The 21,820-nt window shown below is 39.8% G+C and overlaps 1 protein-coding gene across 1 annotated transcript in view; it reads left to right on the top strand.

Annotated features, from left to right (window-relative positions):
* ITPR2 (inositol 1,4,5-trisphosphate receptor, type 2) overlaps positions 1 to 21,820 on the top strand; it is a 450,179-nt gene that overhangs the window by 19,695 nt on the left and 408,664 nt on the right. The window contains exon 2 of the mRNA XM_004693199.2: positions 18,495 to 18,565. Within this exon, the coding sequence (XP_004693256.1) occupies positions 18,495 to 18,565 (71 nt within the window). The remainder of the gene's footprint in view (positions 1 to 18,494; positions 18,566 to 21,820) is intronic.

Below are 21,820 nucleotides of genomic sequence, written 5' to 3' on the forward strand. Positions count from 1 at the left end.
TAGACATGAGGGTTTTGGCTATTCGAGGTTTTTTGTTGTTCCATATGAATCTCATCAACATTTTTTCTATGTCTTTGAAGAATGTCATTGAGATTAAAAATCATATTTAATTTTAAGGTTGAAGTCAAATTATTAAATAAATACATATTTGATAATGAGTTTTTAAAGGCAACATGGATTTTGGAAAGAGTTGTTTAAGTGCTTAATATTGTGTTTTCTTCTACCCTGCAGAGTTCTGGGAACACAGGCAAACTAGTTAATCTCTGACTTCAGTTGCCCTTTTTAAAACTGGGAGTTCTAGTGATGCTCACCTTATGTTCGTCATTGCTCCTTGGGGAGCTGGGAGTGAGGTCACGCCTCTATTTGAACAACTATCCTGGCACATTCTAGAAATTTTAAAAATTAGCATTAAGATTTTTTTAAAAAATTAAATGATATAGTCATAAGGTGAACATATGGCCCTATTTACTAGCAAGAGCTGAATCTTATTACACATTTTAATATTGATATGTTTGGAGGCCTCCTGGTGGTAGTCTCAGCATTATCAAGCTCTCACCAGCCCTGCAGCACAAGTGCAATCCCTGAGCTGACTCACATGGGGCAGCAGACCTCTCCTATCTCCCTGCTGCCACCCTCAGCGATGTATTTCAGTAGATCTGCCTGTTTTGCCCCACTACTCTGTTTCTGGTAGAGAAACACCTCTCACTCCCACCTCTGGCTACACCCCAATTCTTGTATGTATAAAGAAAGAAAAATAAATCCTAAACAATTGTTGATGTGCTTACTTAGCTTTTAAGATTAGATATAATTTCGGTCCTCCCTGGTGGTGCAGCGGGTTAAAGCACAGCACTAAGAAGCTAAAGCCACTTCTGCATGAGTTCGATCCCCGCCTGCCCCGGAGGTGACCACATGGCGTGGCAGACCTCTCCTGACCCTCCCGCTGCTCCCCTCAGCAGTGTACTTCGTCGATCTGCCTGTTCTGCTCCTCACACTGTCTCTGGTAAATCCTCTCACCCTCCGCATTTCTGGCCTGTACCCCAGTTCTATATGAGTAAATGAATAAATCTTAAAAAAAAAAAAAAGATTTGATATAATTTCAAAAGCAGGAAAACATCTCCCTTGCAGTAGGGATGTCAATATAAAGAAAATGTTGACTTGGTTATATAACTCAGTGTTTATTTAACATTGTGTTTATTGATGAACTGATTTGGAAAAGATAAATACTTTGCTTTAGTTACATACATAAATGAAATACTTTAGAATTCCCCTCCAGTTATCATCTGACTACAATTCAGCAGCTCTGTCATGGTATTTGGAGTGTCATCCATGTACTCTTTCCTTCTTACTTTTATAAAAAAAGTTGAAACAGAAGAGAGGAGACAGGGAATTAAGTTTTGTTGATTGTTAAAAGAAGATCTGGTTGGGACTGTTTTTTTTCAAGTCTAACATTTCAGTCAGCTGAAAGGGTGAAGTACCAGGCTCTCTAAATCAAGACATCCATAAATTAAAGGAAATTGACATTAAAAGGGGGAAAGTAAAACATATCCTATCACATCCTTTCTTTTCCTGTTTTTAAATTCCAGCTCTTGAAAGGGAGCCCTGCTACTGAGCAGTTCTTCAGGTTATGTGTGGAATGCAGATGAGTCTGGCCCAGTCACAGCTCCTGTCAGCCAAGTTGTTGGAATCTTGATCTCTCCTGCCAGGGAGGAGGCTCTGGGGTGTGAAAGGAAGGACTGAACATCCCCTCAGAGCTAGGCTGAGGGTGACCACAGGGAAAGTGGCTACTCTCATACCCTTTTGACGTGTAGAAGGAATTTGGTGGTGTAGACTTGAGTAAAGCAAGTCACCAAAGAGATGTCATTTCACTAATTTAATATTGAAATATAGGACCCCAAGAGGGAAAAGTCCTATGGTGTTTTGGGTGTATTTACTGCCCATAAGTGGTTCCTGTGCCCTAAGCAGAGCTTCTTTAGGCAGGCCAAAGCAAGGACCGCAGCAGTGAAGGTTTTTGTTTTTCTTGCTTCAGGGGACTTCCTATTCATCCTGGCAGGCGAGGCCACTGTCCTGCAGGCATATGGCCTTTCAGCCACAACCTCCCGAGGCCTGATCCAGAAACATACAGTTGAAGAATTGTTTGTCTCCTAGTGGATGTATTTTTTTCCATGTCATTTGTTATTATGAACAGCATTATGACTTAATGGGCCAAGCTGACAGAACTTTAAAACAAAGCTTCAAAGCTATATGATTTGTGGGAGCGTGGGTATATTACTCAATCTGCACTTTTCCCCTACAGCATGTCCACTGAGATAAGGTACCCATGGACATGTGTATTTTTTTTTTTTGGATGAGAAAAATTGGATTGGAAATATTAATTTGGCAAGATGACTGGATATTAAAACCATCTGAGTAAAAGATTCAATTTTCAAATGTTTTGGGTAAGTTTTATACAAAATCTGTTGATTGTTTAACATGATAACAGAAAGAATGAGATACATATTAGCTAGAGAAATAATGAGAGCGTGTCCTACCGAAGTTGGTTTTATTCCTGGAAAGAAACACATCCACTAGGAGACAAACAAAATTGCTGCTGGAATGTTTTCCTGAGGCCTCTCCATTGATGGTTGGGTGTGATGTCATCTAGCAAGGACCCCCAAGAAACTCTCAGACAATTTAAAGGGAATTGGGAAAATCTTACCAAAAATGTCAGCCAAGGTTGCCTAGCCGTGGAAAGACATCTTTTAGAGAAGAGAGGTAGAAGCTGAACTATTTGAACAGGATAAAAACAAATCTCACTGTGTGCCTTGGTTGTTTGGTCTTCAATTTCCTTATGTTGCCTCAAAAAAGCAAATGCTTTTGGTAGCCTAGGAGTTGGGCAGCCAACACAAAAATGACCGGATCACATTCTTAGAGGAAGTTTTGGTGACAATATAATGATAATCAAGCAGCTGCTTTTTAAATATCTCTTATGAGTAAGGGCAAATGCTGACCATGGTTCCTGTTTTTCGTTATGCTTTTTATTGAGGTAACTTTGGTTTACAGCTCTGCCTATGATCTAGCAGTATAGGGTCACACCCTCCGGGCGTTGTTATGATACCATACCCTAAACCAAGACACCCATAGTTCTCCAGCATGGTTCATTTGGGCCTCTCCCTGCTTTGCTCCTTGCCCCCCTCCTTCCCTGGTTCCTATTTTTCTTTTTTACCAGATAGGAATCTTATCAGTATCAGTTTATCAGAAAACTATTTTGCAGGTGGAAAGAGACACATTTCCTTTTGGGTCCGGGGGTCTACAACAGATTGCTTGCCTGCTTTAGGAGGACTTAGAAAGTAGGGACACAAAGAAGGGCAGAATGAAGTAGGAGATACCTTTACTGGGCGGGCTTTATAACATTATTTTCCTCTGTTTTAATATTCTAATGATGAAATCTGTATTTTCAAATGAAGCTTGTTTAGTCTTACTTTGTCCAGTGACTTTCCAAGTGTTACTGGCATTTTGCTTGTGTTTTAATTGTTCTTAAATTATAATGCAGAAACTTTCACATTCAGATTAAGTTCCTAAGGGAAAAGAAAAAATATATGGAATTGACTGTTGATAGCAATATTTGTAAACTGGGTCCTTTAAAACTTAATGACATAGGTGCTTTCTATCAGTTAGAAAAAAAATGATTGAAGTGTATATTGGCTAAAACCAGCCTCCTTGGAAAATGAGACTGTAATGGCATCTAAGGAGAGGACCTGTGTCCCCCACATTTTTTCTCTTCCCCTGTTAAAGCACCTCAAGATGCTGTCCAGTTTCATAGAAAAATTAATAAAAGAGCTATCTTTGTAATCTATTTGAAAGAGCAGTATTTTCTATGTCACTGAGTAGAATATGTCTTCCTTAAGCAAACCAGGCCAACGTAAAGATGAGAACTTCTATAAGAACTTCCAGACTCCCAGATCCAGAGCTCTGCTTGTGTTCTCAGAGTCTTCGTCCTCTTTTGGAGGTTGTGTGTCCCTGTGAAACACTGAGAACATTTATGCTACAACTTCCTGTGAACACATAAAGATGTATATTCATGGGAAAATACGTTCCTTTCCGGGAGACTCCTTGAAACTTGGCCCTGGACCCCAGGCTTGGGGAACAGTGTGTGGGACAAACTGTGATGGTGCTTACGTTAACATGGGGCTCTGGGTTGGGTGTGTGTCTGTGCTGCTGGTTCTGGGGCCCAGGACAGGGCTGGCTCATCATCAGCACTTACTGAATATTTGTTGTTGCCAGAATGAATCAATGACAAATGAATTTAGTTTCTTTTGGTTATGTGGCTAGTCTGGATTTTCTGGTTGCTTGGACTTTATCTGTTCTTGTTACGTGACCTTCCAAGCTACACTTACTTCTTATACAAGGGACAGAAGCCTAAGTAATTTAAGAGAGGCTTTTGGTTTGTATTCCTTTGGAAGTCCAAGCCTCTCTCTCTTCATTTCTTTCCTTCTTGGAGGCTTTAATTTCTCGCAGACTTTTTCTACAGTGGGGGGAAAAACTGGTTCCTGGCAGTTTAGAGCTTACGCTTTTCCTCCTAATGCTTGATCTTAGAGGAGCTAGAACTTCTCTCTCTTCTTTCTTTGTCCATAGCTGCTTGAGTCCTGCTTGGGCTGTGGCGTGTCCTCTGCACAATGCCCTACAGTGATGGGTTCAGGGGGCAGTCTGAGTCTTAGAGCTCCCTGGGGCATGGTGGTGGTGGTGGTGGGGTCCATTTGTTGCTAAGCCAGATTGTATTTACAGTTACAGATGGGAGAGGGAAGTGTTCAAAGAGTAGGGTCAGAATAAAATAGTAACAAGACATCCAAAGCAACTTTTGTGGCATGCAGAAAATATTTTGTATAAGATTGATAGTGTGGTCTTAGGATGCAAACAGCAAGTATTCTTGATGTTGCCAAAGACACATCCTCAAAGAAAAGACTTCTGACTAATGGCAGAGAATAAGCACCAGCATTTACAGAAGGATACAAGAAACTAGGAGAGAGGGGCATTACAGGAATCTTGTGAAACCTATAATAAATCTGAGAGAGCTGCTCCCTTTCGGTTGTAGAGGTGGTGACATGGTTTTCCCGTGTGACAGTATGTTCTGGCTTGGGCATCTCACCTGCCCTGCAGTGCCTCCAGCCAGGCCTTGTCTCACAGGCTGAATTCTCTGTGCTTGGTACAGTTCATAAATGGAAATAGCATAGGCTGAGTTGGGTGGGGAAGAAGAGTGACTTTGTTGAAATACTTCTTTATGTGTTTTCTACCTTATTATAGTGCAGACCTGTCAGTGTCAATGATTACAAATGACTACAATTTCTGATTCTTTCCTTGACATATATTTCATTCAACATTGACTTTCTAATGGTACATATTTTTTCTTTGAGGAGGAATATTTTCTTTCTGTAATTGCTATGCAGGTTGCAGAATGCGCTTAGAAAGATTCAAATGCACTGGAAACCTCAGATTATATTTTGATCAGTCAAGAGGGCTTAATACTGGAAAGCACTGCACTGCTTATTTTTTGTCTGGTTCATACTGAGCAGGAGACTCATCCATGCAGTGCTGATTTTTGAGTCCTACATTGCTAATAAGGCTCTACTTCACCCTGACTTTCTTTTCATGTATGTTCATTAAATGTGAATTTATTTGGGTTATTTACACACCTTTATCCAGGTTTTCCCCTGAAGTCTTAGTTAAGACTGTCAGTAGTAGGTGGTTAACTGTATTGTTTCATGAACAGATGAATGAATAGAAATAAACGATCTGCTTTATGAGCAGCAGGGCTGAGGCATAATTTTTCCTATGAAAAATCATGTTTGTTAACATTTTCCATCAAGAAGTTAAATGTATGTTTACTGAATTAAGTGAGTGATTATTAAGTGCTTACTCTGTGCCTACATAGTTTTCCCCCTTGAAATACTTAAATGCACCTCACTTACAGTAAATACTCAATTGCTATGTACAATTCCACCGTCAAACCAATAGAATAGTCTTTAAAGAGAGAATAATTGTTTGTATGTCTCCTGAATTCTCCTGCTGCCTCACTTTTCTTACCCGGTTCCTGTGCTATCTCCAGGGTGGGCTGCCTTCTCTGTCTCCCTCTCTCCCTCTAGTCTCTTCTCAGCATGGCAAGCAGGCTCATCTTTTGAGAAGTGAGCCAGGTTGTAGCCACCATTCTCTGCCCAACTTGCTGTGACTCCTCTCCCTCAGAGTGGAAGGTAGTCTGGGAGAATGTATCCAGGGTGGCTGTCCATTTCTTGACTTTTCTGGCTTCTTATCAGATCATTCCCTTTCATAGTCACTCCTATCAGCCCACATTGGCTCTTTCAGATTCTCCAGCCCCCTAAATCTCCCACTGTGTGGCTTTGCACAGACTGTCTATCCATGGCGCACCCCCTTTGCTGTCTTCAAGTCTTTTATGGTTCCCTTTTTTATAGCACCAACCCTCAGGGTACTATATAACCTGTGGATTGATAATGTTTATTATTTATTTATCTCCTCCCCACTATCCTCTGCAAGAACCTTAGTCTTTGCTCTTAGAAAAATGCCTGGGATATAGTAGCTGCTCAATAAATATTTATGAAATGGATGAGTTTCCTGATGAAGATTTTATATATTTTTTAAATGATTACCTTATAGGTAAATATCTTTCAATTACCAAAAGGAGGGAGTACCTGGAGTCAATGTAATTGTGGAAAGGGCACTAGAACACATAGAGATGAAGATATATTCCAAAACTTAGATCATTTTGTAAATTACAAAATAAATGCTAATAATAATGATGAAAATGATGGTTAATTATTGAACATGTACTTTGTTCTGGGCATTAGAATGCATATTTTGAATGATGATGACAAGTGACCTCTATGCAGTGTTCATTTTGCCTTGAGTAGTTTTCATTGTCATACTAGTGATGTGCAGAGTTGATGTAAAAATTACCTCAATTATTTAGTTAGGTCAGAGAAATAGCTTCCCAGCATCACACATTTATTATGGAATGGACACCTTTGTGCTACTAGAACATTAAAAAAATATATATATTGTTAAATTTATATATCCTATTTTTGTCCTATTTCGGTAGAAGCCCCTATGTCACTTCAGGGACTTTTATTTGTAAATAGGATGCTCACTGTTTAAGAAATAGAGACCAGAGCTGGGAGTATGCATGCATTTAAAATAATTACCTTACCAAGGTTTCTTTATGAATTGTACTTTTAATAGTTAAGTTCTTCAATGACTTTTTTTTTTTTTAAGATTTATTTATGCATACAGAACGGAGGTACAAGCCAGAGGTGCAGGGGCGGTGACAGGATTCACCAGAGACAGAGTTGGGAGCAGAGAACAGGCAGATCATTGAAGTATACAGCTGAGGGGATCAGTGGGTGAGTCAGGAGAGGTCTGCCACCCCACGTGGATCACCTCCGGGGCAGGCGGGGATCCAACTCACATGGAAGTGGCTTGAACTTCTCAGTGCAGCGCTATTAACCTGCTGAGCCACCAGGGAGGGCCATGAATTGTACTTTTAAAGCGAAGTTATTTCTCCCTGTGTGGGTTAGAACAAGAATTTAACCTGGAAGCAAGGGAAATCAATGAATTCAGTGCATATATGTATAGCTCTTTTTGACCATCAGACTTTTCTGTTTGCTTTTATTTACCTCTGGCATTTCCTCTGCTTTCAGAGGTCAGACAAGTTGCTTCATTATTTTTGGAATTCCTTTAAAAGAGCGTGTATCTGATTCAACAACAGCAACAACAGCAACAACAACAACAACAACAACAACAACAACAACAACAACAACAACAAAAAGAGGGTGTATCTGTTATTTCAGTCACAGTTAGACCCTTGCTGGTCTTCTACCCTTGAATCTATTCATACCTGTTACAGCTGTGGCTGTGTTTTTCTTAAATTGTATTTGCTCACACTTAGCCATTATGGATTAAATGCTGGAAACTGTTTTTGAAGGAAGTATGTGAACTCTAAGGTCCTTTTTTAAAGAAATGTTTTTATAGGTTTACTTTTTCTGGTAAGTTTTAGAAGTGTCCTAGTTACTCATTGATAGAGAAACAAGAATCATTTGCTTGTAGCAGTGGATGGTGGGGGCGGGGGGGGGGCGGTCTAGTGTGATGATGGGAATGGATCCATTGTTGACAGGAGTTTTTCTGGCCAGGGAACTTCTCTTGCCAACCAGGTCTTCTCAGGGATATTTCTCTTTTATGGATGATTACCTAGGTAGTGGTAGTTGATTCTCTTCTCTCTTTCAGAAGAAGGCAGCAGGCTGATAGGGACAGGAAAGAGGCCTGTCCTGACAGCTGTAAAAGTAGTCTCCATTTGCATTGTGCTCTGAGGATTTCAGAGTGTAGAGTGCTAACCTTTATATAGTGAAACTGCTCTGACCATTTCCAAGGGAAGAAATGTTTTGGCTGATTTTTGTTCTGTTCTGCCTAGAAGTTCTTACTGAGAGCATGTCTTTTGAGGTCCCCTTCTAAAATATGTAGTTAAATGTTTCTTTATAGTTTGCTGAGGCAACTAGCCAAGCATGAACAGAGATATCATTTGTATATACTTATTTCCTCTTTCCTACTTATGTTCTTCCTGTTAATCATCATCAGCCTCATTCTGTCCTTGCTTCCCTTAATTTTGTTGTCTACTGAAATGTCCATTCACTCAACAATTATTTTTTTCACAGTAACAAAGCTAGTGTTGGGTCACTATGCTGGGTTTTGTGTTTTTTAAAACGAAGCTGCTGCTGTAGTCCCCCAAGAGTTCACTGTGTTATTAGACACATACACTTGCACATATAATGCAATACATTACAGTGTGGAAGGTTTTAGATTACAGTGTGGGGTTGTAGAAGGAGAACCTAAGCTTCTGGAGAGTGCATGATTTTTAACTAAACACTAGTTCACTCTGTACCAGGAGAAGAATATTTTTGTAAAAACCTATACATTTACCATAAATTTTAGAAACATAATAGGGATGTGTAAACTATATAATCTGAAGGACCTGATAGGTTAATGTTCTCTATATGTTGAAAAGGAAAATATTTGCTCTAGTTGTTTCAAATTTTGTATCCTTCTACAAGAAGATATAGATTTTATATACATCCATTAGATGTGGCTTGTTAATTATGGATTTTGAAAGCATCTATCCACATTGAATTTGGTCTGTTTGCCCTATCAGTAGTTGAGAAGTGTGTTGAAACCTCAGCCACCATGATAATATCTTTGCTGTTGCATCCCTGTAATACCTATAAATTTTATTTTATTTATTTTGAGAATGTTACATATATAAATTTAGGATCTCATGTCTCTTAGAGACCTGAAACATTTCTCAAAGAATGGTTCTCTTTATCCTGAACAATGATTTTTTTTCTTGTCTGTTTTCTTGATATTATTACTGCGACTATAATTTTCCTTTGCTTGGTGCTTCTCTGCTGTGTCTTTTTCTCTGCTTATGTTTTTTTTTTGAAAAATTATATGTATGTATATATATGTATGTGTGTGTGTGCATATATATATATATATATATATAGATTCATTCTTCATTTTGTACATTTTTCCATCTCAGTTGTAATCCCTGTGGATTTCCTACCACCACTTCACCCGTGTGCCATCACCATAGTCCCATTTGCTCTTCCCACCCGAGTTTTGATCCTGTCCCCCTCTCCTTCCCTGTAGAATGTCTCTAGTTTATAGTTGTTTGTAGATTTTCATTTTTACTTTATTACAATTACTTTTTTTTCTAACTACTTCCTTAACAATCCTGCTATGAGTGAAGCCACCTGGTATTTTTCTTCTTTCTGGCTTATTTCACAAACATAATCCCTTTGAACTCCATCCATGCCACAAATGGCATGAGTTTATCTTTCTTTGATCGCTGAGTAATATTCCATTGTGTATATGTACCACATTTTCTTGATCCAGGTATCTATTTTTGGGCATTTGGGTTGATTCCACAGCTTCCCTATTTTAAATAGTGCAGCAATAAACATAGGGGTGCAGGTATCCTTTTGAATTAATGTTTTTGTGTCCTTTGGGTGGTACCTAGCAATGGAATTGCTGGATCATCTTTGCTTATATCCTAGGTGTGACTCTTAAAAGTAGCATTTAGGGCCCTCCCTGGTGGCGCAGCGGGTTAAAGCACTGCACTGAGAAGCTACAGCCATTTCCGCATGAGTTCAATTCCCGCCTGCCCTGGAGGTGACCACATGGCGTGGCAGACCTCTCCTGACCCGCCCGCTGCTCCCCTCAGCAGTGTGCTTCCTCTATCTGCCTGTTCTGCTCCCCACTCTGTCTCTGGTGAAGCCTCTCACAGCCCCTGAGCCTCTGGCCTGTACCCCAGTTCTGTATGTACAAATAAATAAATCTTAAAAAAAAAAAACTTAAAAAAAAAAGTAGCATTTAGTTGAATTTTTTCAACCAATCATCTTTTTTTTTTTTTAAAGATTTATTTATTTATACATACAGAACTGGGGTACAGGCCAGAGGCTCAGGGGCTGTGAGAGGCTTCACCAGAGACAGAGTGGGGAGCAGAACAGGCTGACTGATGAAGTACACTGCTGAGGGGAGCAGCGGGAGGGCCAGGAGAGGTCTGCCACGCCATGTGGTCTCCTCAGGCGGGCATCGAACTCATGCGGAAGTGGTTTTAGCTTCTCAGTGCAGTGCTTTAACCAGCTGTGCCACCAGGGAGGGCCCATCTTTTCTTTTCTTTTTTTTTTAAATCTTTTAATGATGTTAAAAGGTTAACTTATTATGATATATTTGTTTATTATTATGATTTTTTTTGCCCCAATACTTTTTGGCTGATGGAATTTTTGCTTATTTTTTTTTCTTACTGTCTCCCCCTACCTCTACTGGTATTGCTTTGTTTCTGTTGTTTCAGCAGTATTTTTTAGAAGGTTATTTCATGGATTCAACAACGCATATATTTCATATATTTCCTCTACATATTCATATATTTCCTCTATAGTTCAGAGTCATGAGACTATTTGACCCCTCTCTTACTATTTATATGCAGTTTTCTGGTATTTTAGTACTGTGCTTTTTAAACTCACATGCTGTTTAGTCATTATTATTCTTTCATGTTGACAGCGTATTTTTAGGTTAATTTACATGTGTAGCAGTTTTTTTTTTCCTCCTCACTTCTATAGCTTATATTTTCTACTTATTTTCCTTCTTCCTGGAGTATAGTTTAGAAGGCTTTTTAGAGTCTGTTAGCGATAAACTCTATCTATTGAAACATTGCTTCATATTATCTTTGTTCTGAAAGTTTAATTTTGCAGGCTATGTTATTTTAGCTGAATCATTATTTTTTTCCTTGGCATTTGAAGAAATTACTTTCCTGTTTTATAATATAGATTTTGAGATGGTTGCTGCCCAGTAGGTCGTATTGTCTACATCTGTGGATTCATACCCATCACTTGCTCCAGAAATTCTTAGCTCTTTATTTCTAAAATACTGCCCCTCTCTACTGTCTCTTATTTCTCATACCAGGACATTGACTGCACATGCATGGTAAGCTTATTTCCCTCTCTTTATATTTTCATGTTTTCTTTGTCCTTGTCCTCTGTTTCATGTTGAGTGATTTCTTAGGATCTATCTACTAGGTTAGTAATTAGTTCTCTTAAACCAACCTATGCATTTCACCTAATATTTTTCATTCCTAGAAATTCTTTATCAAAGGTTTCTGGTCATTTTTGATGGGCTCTTAGTCTTTGTTCTTTTCTAAGTTAGGTGGCATGCATAACTGTGTTATTTTGAAAATATTTGAGTTCATATTTCTTGAATTTAGTTTGCTGTGTAACAAGAATATGCTGTGAACAAAGTCTAAAAGACAACCATGGGAAGGTGTGAGAGGGTAACAAAGAGGCTGAAACCTGGGGCAGGGGCCGTCAGTAGCCATTCGAAGAAGATGGGGTGGGGTGGGGGGTGGGGGTGAGAAGTTCTTTTCCCCAGCTTAGGGCCCTTTTCCTGAGAATGTCTCCAACTTAGTGCCAAGATGCTGAAAACTCACAGAGGTGTGGCAGTATATTAGCTGTAAACATCTGGATCTGAACTTTCCTTGGTGAATCACTTTTACCAGCGCCAATGTCTCTAGGGCTTTGCAGATGATTGAGCACTGATAGCTGTGAAGGTCAACCCAGCCATAATGAAACAATCAATCTCCACCGATCTAGATGTCCATTCACATCCTGAGAGAGGCACTTGCAAATGCTTTGACTTCTTGAGAAAGGTCATGGGCAGACAAGGAGATAGTGCATCACAAACTGACTTGTGGTGGCACTTGGTTAAAGAAGGCAGAGCAGGAGGGTGAAGAGGATTAAGAAGAGGAGGTGACTGGGTAGAGAAGGAAAGCTTGAGAGGAAAACGTCATGATTTTTTTCTTTGGGTGGATTAAAACTTAGATTTTCAGGGGATATGGGCAGATCCTTTCTGAAGTCATATTTGAATGAAGACCTTTCTTTTTGAAAGGCAATGTGTAATAATGTATGATTATTTTTGTTTCTTTCTTCTTGGTTTCATTAGCACCCATGTATGGAGGATAACTGTTTCACAAAATGTTGACTTCTTTCAGTGACTTATGAAAGGGCTGCTTTGTAAGAAATATCACTCTTTGTAGTTTACATGATATCTGTTTCTCTTAAAGGACACTGACCTTTTCTGGCTAATTGTACTGATCAAAAAATTTAACATGAGGATTCATGTTCTGTTTTCAGTGTCCATGGAGTATTATTACAAAAATTGAATTATTATGTCTTAATATATATGCAGTTAAGATGGATTTTATTTTCCATGAAAAAATAACTGGAAATAGTTTAAATAGCTAAGAGCCAGCACAGTTTCAACTTTGAAAGGAAGCAATTTTTTATTTTTATTTAATATTTTTTGTATGTGTACAAAAACTGGGATGAAGGCCAGAGGTGGAGGAAGGGGTGAGACGACTCACCAGAGATAGTCTAGGGAGCAGAACAAGTGGATTTACTGAAATATAATACCTAAGGGAGCAGCGGGTGATGAGGAGAGGTCTGCTACTCCGTATGTGGGAGTAGCTCCCTGGTCAGAGATTGAACTCAGGCCGTAGCCTGTTAGCTGAGACTTTGCCCAGGGAGGCCTGGAAACAGTTTTAGAAATATTTGTAGCAACAAACCTGTGTACAGTTGGAAAGCTTATCTATAGAATTAAACTTAAGTATTTGAACTGAAAATATTTGTTATTAACATTTTTAAAAGTAATCACCTGAAAAGATCACATGAAATTTTATTGATTTAATTTACAAGAATGTCACATTTCAAAAGGCATCCAAAGTGAATTTCATCTTGTCCTCTTACACAGGCAAAACACAAGTGCAGCTATGAGTGAATTCTGTGTGTTGCATCTGTTTTGCACGTATATGTTAGAACATTTTTTTTTGGCAGAAAGTTTTGCAATGCAACTACTTCTCTCTTTGGTGATGTGAATTGCTTATGGCTGCAGGATCTGTCAGATGTAAGGTATGCATGTGACATCTGTAGAATTGTATATTTCCTACTCAGTTACTACAAATTATGAGACAACTTGGTGGGCATAAAAACAAGAAATTGATTCTTGAAGTTGGCTCCTTATTTGGGCAACTTGAGTAATGATAATGACAAAAATGTCCATATCACTGAATGATAAGATCTTCAGTTTTAAAAGTATTATGTTCTAAGATTATTATGAGTGAATGGACCATCCTAGTATTTTGCTGGAAATGATAAAATAATGCATACACTTTTAATAGATACTAGTAAGGATGTATAAAATAAGAGTCAGAATCTGGTATCGGAGAAGGTTACCACAAGCCAATTTTAGTTACAAAACAGAATCCAATTAATGAAAAGCCACAGAGGCAGAAGGAGCTGGTGAGGTCACAGGTGCATTGTTTAGAAGTCGAGTCACAGGAATGGAAGAGATTGGCATCCAACAATTGGTGAGGTGATGGTAGAACAAGGATTGGTACTCAAGGGTTTTCCCCTCAGTTCTAGAGCTACTTTTAAATGACAGTGAAAGAGTGAGTTGAATGTTGTGCCAGGTTACGGGGGCTGGGACGCTGGTGGGTAGTGGTGGGGAGGGGACAGATCATATAGGAAACCAAATTGCAGCAAGAGAGAAGTTCAGGTGCTGGTAGAGTGCAAACCCCAGAGCAGACAGGTTATAGGTGATAGAGCTCTGAAAGTACTTCAAGGGCGATTCCATCTTGCTCATGAACCTAGATACCCCTTCCCCCTTTCTTACTAAAATCATGTCCACGGTGGATTCCCCACCTCCTTATTTTCCTTGAATTTACTTTATTTACATATTCTTTAGAGTAATTTTGAGATGAACAGAATCACTTCGTGGTACAAGGAGCAGGTATATGTTTTAAGCAAGCATGACTTTATAGAGAGAAGATAGACGTGAATTAGAACGGACTGAATGTTAGTTGAGTTTCAAGGACAGTTTGAGAATGCCAGCTTGTCCCTTTAATTGCCTATTTGAATTACATGCTGATTCAGACATTAAAAAATAATTATAGTCCATTAAAAGGTACACTGATATATTGGGGTCAAAGGTGTTATTTGAGATGCTGTTATTTCTGCTTTGACAGTTGTGATAATTATCTGGGCACACCTGGACAGGCAAAGCTTCCAGGCTTTTCTTTCATTTCTTGCCATTCCTTAGGCAACCACTTGTTAGCTCTAGTTATTATGCTATTTATGTGGATGATCAAAATATAATAATTTTATCAATTATTCAAAAGGTCACTCATTCTCTCAAATGGTATTTAACACCTTGATTCTTAGTACTATAGTTAGCACTATTGAGGCCTAATAGTTGTAAGTCAGGCATTTTATGATACAAAGCAGAAATGGGCTGTTCCTTTTCAGGATTTATGATTTACGTATGTATAATTAAGAAATTTTGATGGAGTGTGATGAGTTCTCTTGTAGAGGATAGTCCAGCCTACAGTGGTAGAACAAGTACTCCTGACCCATTAAAGGAAGGTCAGAGGGTTGTTAAAAATACAAATTCCAAGTTTGGACTGAACTTGTGATTCAGTAGGTCTGGACCAAAGGACTTTTTTTTTTGTGGTGGTGGTGATGGGTATCATTACCTCCCCATATGATTCACTGCTTTCACCAAATTTGGGAAACAGTAATTAAAATGGTAGTGTCTCAATATGAATTAACTAGAAGTGGAATACATGATTTTCAATTGGTTCTGCTCATAGGTCAAAGGTTGATCTTTATATTTGTTGCTCTTCAATTGTAAATTCTTGTTTTTAGGTTATAAAAGTTAACTGCCCTAAATGTAGATGTGAAAACCTGGCTTATCAGTAGTATACAAGAAAAGGAACTGGAATTATGTAGCCTTAAACCCAGTGGAAGGTAAAGTGGGCTTCAGAAAAGGCAGAGATGGGCTGGAGTGTCATGGAAGCTGCTTCCATCTCAGGACCACTAATTCTAAACTGTGTCAGGAAGAAGGCGGAAAGGTCCCTGGCCCTCTGCATGTGTTAGGGGCACATCTGGATGCAAGGGGATTGTATCCAGGGCCACATTTAAAGAGGGTGCTGACATGCGGGGTGATAGAAAGATGTTGAAATGTTGAACTTTTTGATAAATATCCTTATGAGAAAGAACCAGACGTAAATCATCTTGCTCCTCCCAGCAGAAGAAAATTTAAACTCTTATTTAGTGGCTACCATTGCTCATTCAAGTGGATTCCAAGGATATAGTGGTGAACAAGGTGGATTCAGTTTTTGACCTGATAGTGTTAGAATTTATTGGAAGATCAGACAATTCTGCCAGCTGTTATAAGAAAATGTGTCAAGTGTGGTGATGAAATAGACAGGGCGCTATTTAACCTCTGTGCGATACCCACCTCCAGTGTTAGTGCTGCCAGAAAGGTGGTAAGTAGCTCTGTTCCACCCCAGGGGTATAAAAGTGGAGGCTTTTGGTGGTCTTGCTGCCTTTGTGTCAACCAGCTCCATAAATAACTTTGAGAATTCATGGTTGTATACCTCTTTGTAACAGATCCATACCCTGGCTTGTTTTTCTATCCTATCCATTTCCTGTTCTCTCTAAACTCAGTCCCAATGCTTCATTCAGTTTGTTTGTTTTATTTGTCTGTTTACCACATAAGAATAAAATCATAGTGTTTGTTTTTCTCCATATGACTTATTTCATTAAATAGGTCCATCCATGTCATTGCAAATGGCAGGATTCCACCTTTTATTTTCTAAACAGTACAGTGTGTACCTAAATCACATCTTCTCTAGTCACTTGTCTGTGGGCACTTTAAATACCCTGAGGTTAGGTAAATGGTTATAAATTCTGTACAGTTCCAGTTCTTTCAATCTGCATGATGAAATAATTGTGAGTTTCACAGATGTTTGTAAATAAGAATAGGACACATTCTTAGAACTGAAGTCACTAATAATTACTACATTTTTATCTGGGCTGTTGATAATTGAGGATAAGCATAAATGGTTGCCTATGTGCCTTGTAATCTAATTTATAGCTTTTAGTTTTTTCTTTCCTTTTGCCAGCCTCTCCCTGTAGGCAGGGACTGTTAGGATCAGCCATGTGGGAGTGGAGGCTGTATTTCTGTGGGAATGTTCTGCAGAAAGGGTGAGTGGACATTCACTGCTATTCACCTTCTAATTTTTATGTGTTCTAAAAAAGACTATGATTTGATGATCATCATGTCTTGCATTCTTAACTAATTAGAAACACTGACCTTTCTCTCACAGCACTTAAAAAAATCTATTACACGTGACAGCATGACATTCTCAGGACTCTGAGGCTTTCCCAGTCAATGTTTCTAGTTGAATTTGGATATTGTGGAGGTTTGGATTTGCTTCTTCTTGACCCAGTGTGACTTCCTGTCTCTTAAGAAAACAGTTTTGAAGACACTTAAAAGGAATTTCTTGCATGCTTGGCAGCTGTTGTGAAACCACACTTTACCAAACCAGTGTGAATGAAGTATATTAAAAAAAAATCAAAGAAAGAACCATATTACTTGATCACAATAACATTTTGTTCTATGGAAGTTGGATCTCATAGAAAAATCTGTCTCTTCCTGGTAGTGGGAACCAGAAGTTTCATTTTCATTTGGCTATTCATCTTCATTCAAGGGACATTTGATCACAAATTGGGGTTTACCTAGTGCTGGTGCGGATACTACCGGTTGATTTGGATAATTAGCTGTTTATAAAACAGAAAGTTGCAATTTGGTCATCTCCCTTCAGTGAATTCATAGCTTTGAATGACTCATTCACATGCTCACCTATTCTGGGGAAAGCCTAGCAACCCACCAACTTGGTCAGTGGAGAACTTGAATATCAGTGGGCCCTTGCTAGTCACAGCTCCCTCTCCAAACAGGAGAGTTGGGGCTGCTGGCTCTCACATCAGAGAGCTGATATCTTAATAGGGATTAAAAATGCATTTTGTGGGCTCTCCCTGGTGGCGCAGCAGGTTAAAGCACAGCACTTAGAAGCTAAAGCTACTTCAGCATGAGTTCAATCCCTGCTTGCCCCCAGGTGACCCACCTGGTGTGGCAAACCTTCCCTGACCGCCCACTGCTCCCCTCAGCAGTGTACTTTGATGATCTGCCTGTTCTGCTCTCCACTCTGTCTCTGGTGAACCCTCTCACTGCCCCTGTACCTTTGACCTGTACTCCAGTTCTGTTTCAGAAATAAATAAATCTTTAAAAAAAAGTGCATTTTGTGACTACAGAGGCACTTTGTTTAATGAATATTTGTTAAATTCTTATTATGTGTAAAATAATTTTCCAGAAGAGATAGTGTGGTGAGGTGTAAGGTAGAAGGGTGCCTGATTTTATTTACTAAACACTTATTTAAGAATTGACTTTGTGTCAGAAGCTCTGAGGAACCTTACAGATAGGAAGTCATTTTATTCTTCTAACAAATGATAGGAGTCTGTAGTATGTCTCTAAGAAAACAATGGCATTCTACTTAAATATTAAAAATATTAAAAATAGATAAAGTCTTGCCATTTTCAACAACATGGATGGAACTGGAGGGAATGATGCAGGGAGAAATAAGTCTGGAGGAGAAAGACAAATTCTATTTGGTGTCATGGAGAAGCATCAAGACATGTGGTGGAACATAGAGAAACAAAGCCAAGGCTCAGAGTGGAACCAGCCCAATAATGAACCCTAGAAATATGAGTATAGACTTGAGGCTATATCAGAAGGGGAGGAAGAAGAAGAGCAGAGTGGAGATGGAGCCCCATGGACTCTGGTGGAGACTAAGGGTTTCTTGGGGGTGACACACATCACAGGGGGGGGACCCTATGGCAATGAATCATCTACAGTGACCAGTGTTACCTAAAATAAGGAAAAAAATCATATGCAAAAACATGGAAAAAACATTTTCTTAGTGAAGAAGTGGCCCATGTCAATATTGATGCAGTGTCCATCTGCTTTATGCATTTGATGGTGATGACAACCTACTTTGCTTTTCCTTCCAGGTTAGTGGATGACAGATGTGTGGTCCATCCAGAGGCTGGAGACCTTGCCAACCCTCCCAAGAAGTTCAGAGGTAGGAATCTCTAGGTACTTTTATCATGTGAACAAAGTAGATTATTTTTGCATCTTAAAATAGGTAGTATTAAAATTTTATTAAATGTGAAAAAAATTGTCCAGTGTGAATAAAACTATGAAAACCTGTGAAACTTTAAAAAAATATGTTCTTCAAAAATTTCTCTTTTTTTTTCCTTTACATAATGAATTTACGCAGAAAGATTATATCAGTTTTTGCCTGCTGGACTGGAGTTCATCTGTTGGAAGGACATTTTGATAATTAACTGTGAAGGACCATTTCTCAAACCAAGAAATACAGCTGAATAATATATATTTATATAGATCTGTGTCAGTTATCCTGTAAATGTTAGTGTTTCATCATCAGCTCTTTAATTAATCTTTGTAAAATTTCTCGGAGTGTGACAGTGATGTGTTAGCAGTCGCTTTTAAAATGTCACTGCGGATGGTGTGTAATAACTAGCAATTATCTTAGATCGTCTTCCTATGTATAACTTTAGATATCTTGATGCTCTCAGCTGAGAAATTGGTCATAATAGGAGACTGACTATAACTCCACTGTGACAAAAGGATTGGTGGAATCTGCCATGAATCCCAGACAACTAAAACCAGTAATTAAAAGCTTGCTCAAATCATTTTCATAGTTGGTGTGTACTTAGGATAATAAAAACAGTTTTAAGACAACATTGATTTTGAACACACTGAGTAAGCATTTCAGAGGGATAAAAATATAGAGAAAGGGTTAAAGGGATTCCTCAGAGCCCCAGCCCCAAGCAGGATGGGCCACTGACAGCATTGGGATATCTGGAGAAGCCTCTTGTCAGTGCATTCTGATTTCAGGTTCTGGGGAGGCACCTCTAACACTGCTTTGCCAGTTTATTGTGCAAGTTTCATTTTCTGTAAGCCTAGAATGTTGCAGAAAGAGTGACAGGCACAGTAAATGTCCTTTTAATTAAACTAGTCACATGGAGTAAGAGATCCACATTTCTCTGGTGAACTGATTCATCAGAGACAAAGTGGGGAACAGAACAGATGAGTCTACTGAAATACACTGTTGAGGTGAGCAGCAGGTGAAACAGGAGAGGTCTGCTGCACCATGTGCATCAGCTCCCTGGCCAGGGATCAAACTCATGCTGCAGTGTCTGTCTGTAGCTTCATAGTGCTGAGACTTAACTCCTGCACCACCAAGGAGGCCTGAGATCCATATTTTTTACCAAGTGGAGAAAATAACACGGAACAGGCTGTTGGAGGCACCCCCCCAAAATGCTCTCCTGACTGAGTATATCAGGGATCCTTGTAATAAATACTCCCCATGGAGGTTGACCCCTGATGAGCTAGCGGAACGGAATAGGGAACAGTACTCCCCTTCCTGCAAGACACTTGCTATGAGACAGTAGGTGTATGTGAAAGGATTTCAAAAATAGAAGATGGGTTTTCAAAGGTATGAGCCGGCACACTCAGTTAGGTTGATGAGAAACATGAGGAAATTACCCAGAATGTAGCGCAGAGAAAAACAAGACCAGGAAATCCAAACCAGTCAGGAAAAGCTTGGAGGGCAGACTGAGCAGGTCCCGCAGTGTCTTCTGTTCCAGAAGGAGAGGCAAGCGAGGACGACAGCAATGGGGCCACAATGAAGGAGAGGTGGGACTTCCCTAAAGTGCAGGGAGACACTGCTTCTCAGGTGGATGAGGCCTTCTGGGTGCTGAGCAGCGATGTAAGGAAACCAATTCCACTCTCCCCCGTGAACCATAGCTCTTGAAGGATGAAAAGAGAAGTTTTCAAAGCAGATGTGGACAACAGATGTTTGTTAACAGGCAGAGGCATGGGGTTCAGTCTCGACTGTGCTGCTTGCTGCCCTGTCACCTCTAGTAGGTAACCTTCCCCTGCAGCTTCTGAGAACTCCAGTCTGGTTTCTTGGGATTCCCCGGGGCAACAAGAACAATGCTCATGGCCTGGGGCGCTGTGAGACTTGGAATTGTTCCCAAAAGTCCATGTAAAAGCATTTTAAGCCATTATACAAATGAAGTTTGTATAATGACAGGAGGGCTTAATGCATTTCCTTTAAAACATACTTTCCTCTGTTTTACTTGGTGAACTCTTCAGGGTCAGCGTTGTAATTGTATTTTTGTATTTTTCAAGCATAGAGCTTTTCCCACAAAACACGTCCACAACATAGCTATAGATGCTTTTGGGTGAGGGACCCTAACTTTCCTTGTGATCCTATGATAAAACTGGGTACCCAGGAGTGCCCTGTACCTTGCTGGCATCAGAATGGATAGCAGCCTCATTTTTATTACCCTGCTATCATGGGAAATCAGTCTGACTGCAGAATTTGTGGCTGCCTTTTTCCTTTTCCCCAGCAAAGTGAATTGTTTCAAAGTGCAAAGATTATTTCACTATATATGAGGGAATTGGGGGTAGCAAATAAGAACCCAGGGGACACTAGACATGGGTACTTGGTCTTGTGTTATTCAACAGGCTGAGTCACACCAGTATGCCAACCACCCCTGGGAGATGGGGCTCCCTGTTATCTAGTGCCTGGGGTCATTATCCTTGCTGTTTGATCTTACTTTCTGCCTCTGGTTTCAGACCACGCCATTCACCTCACCCCACTGCTGCTGGAGAAGGGTCTTTGCCCATTTGGGACACAGGCTTTTGTCGCAAAGCTCCAATTCTTATGTGATTCTTGAAACCCCATCCTGTGGGATCTACGAGGAGAATTCCTGGAGACAGGCTTGCGGCTGTCCTGCTGTCCTGGTTGTCTTACTCCTCAGCAGCCACAAACAGACCTTGTTGTCCCAGACGGCTACTCCTTCTGCAGTTCCTGTTTGGAATGGATTCACTTGGCTTCCTCGTATTGCCCATCTAGGTGGAACCAGTTAGCTTTCTGGCTAACTTTGCTTTGTGGAATCCCCTCAGAGTCCTTCAGTTTTGCTCAGATGGGCAGATGGTGTATCTTGTGGGCAATTAGGTTGTTTCCATAGCTTAGCCGTTGTCTTTGACACTGTAGTAATTGTTATAGAGCATACAATATTTCTGAGTTGATGGTTTTATGTTCTTCAGGTCAGTGTCTAGAAGTAGGATTGCTGTTTATTTTTTTTAAGGATTTATTTATTTATGCATACAGAACTGGGGTACAGGCCAGAGGTGCAGGGGCAGTGAATGGCTTCACCAGAGACAGAGTGGGGAGCAGAACAGGCAGATTGATGAAGTACACTGCTGAGGGGAGCAGCAGGTGAGTCAGGAGAGGTCTGCC

The sequence above is a fragment of the Condylura cristata genome, unplaced genomic scaffold (assembly GCF_000260355.1).
Source record: "Condylura cristata isolate star-nosed mole 26May11 unplaced genomic scaffold, ConCri1.0 scaffold00036, whole genome shotgun sequence".
Lineage (NCBI taxonomy): Eukaryota > Metazoa > Chordata > Mammalia > Eulipotyphla > Talpidae > Condylura > Condylura cristata.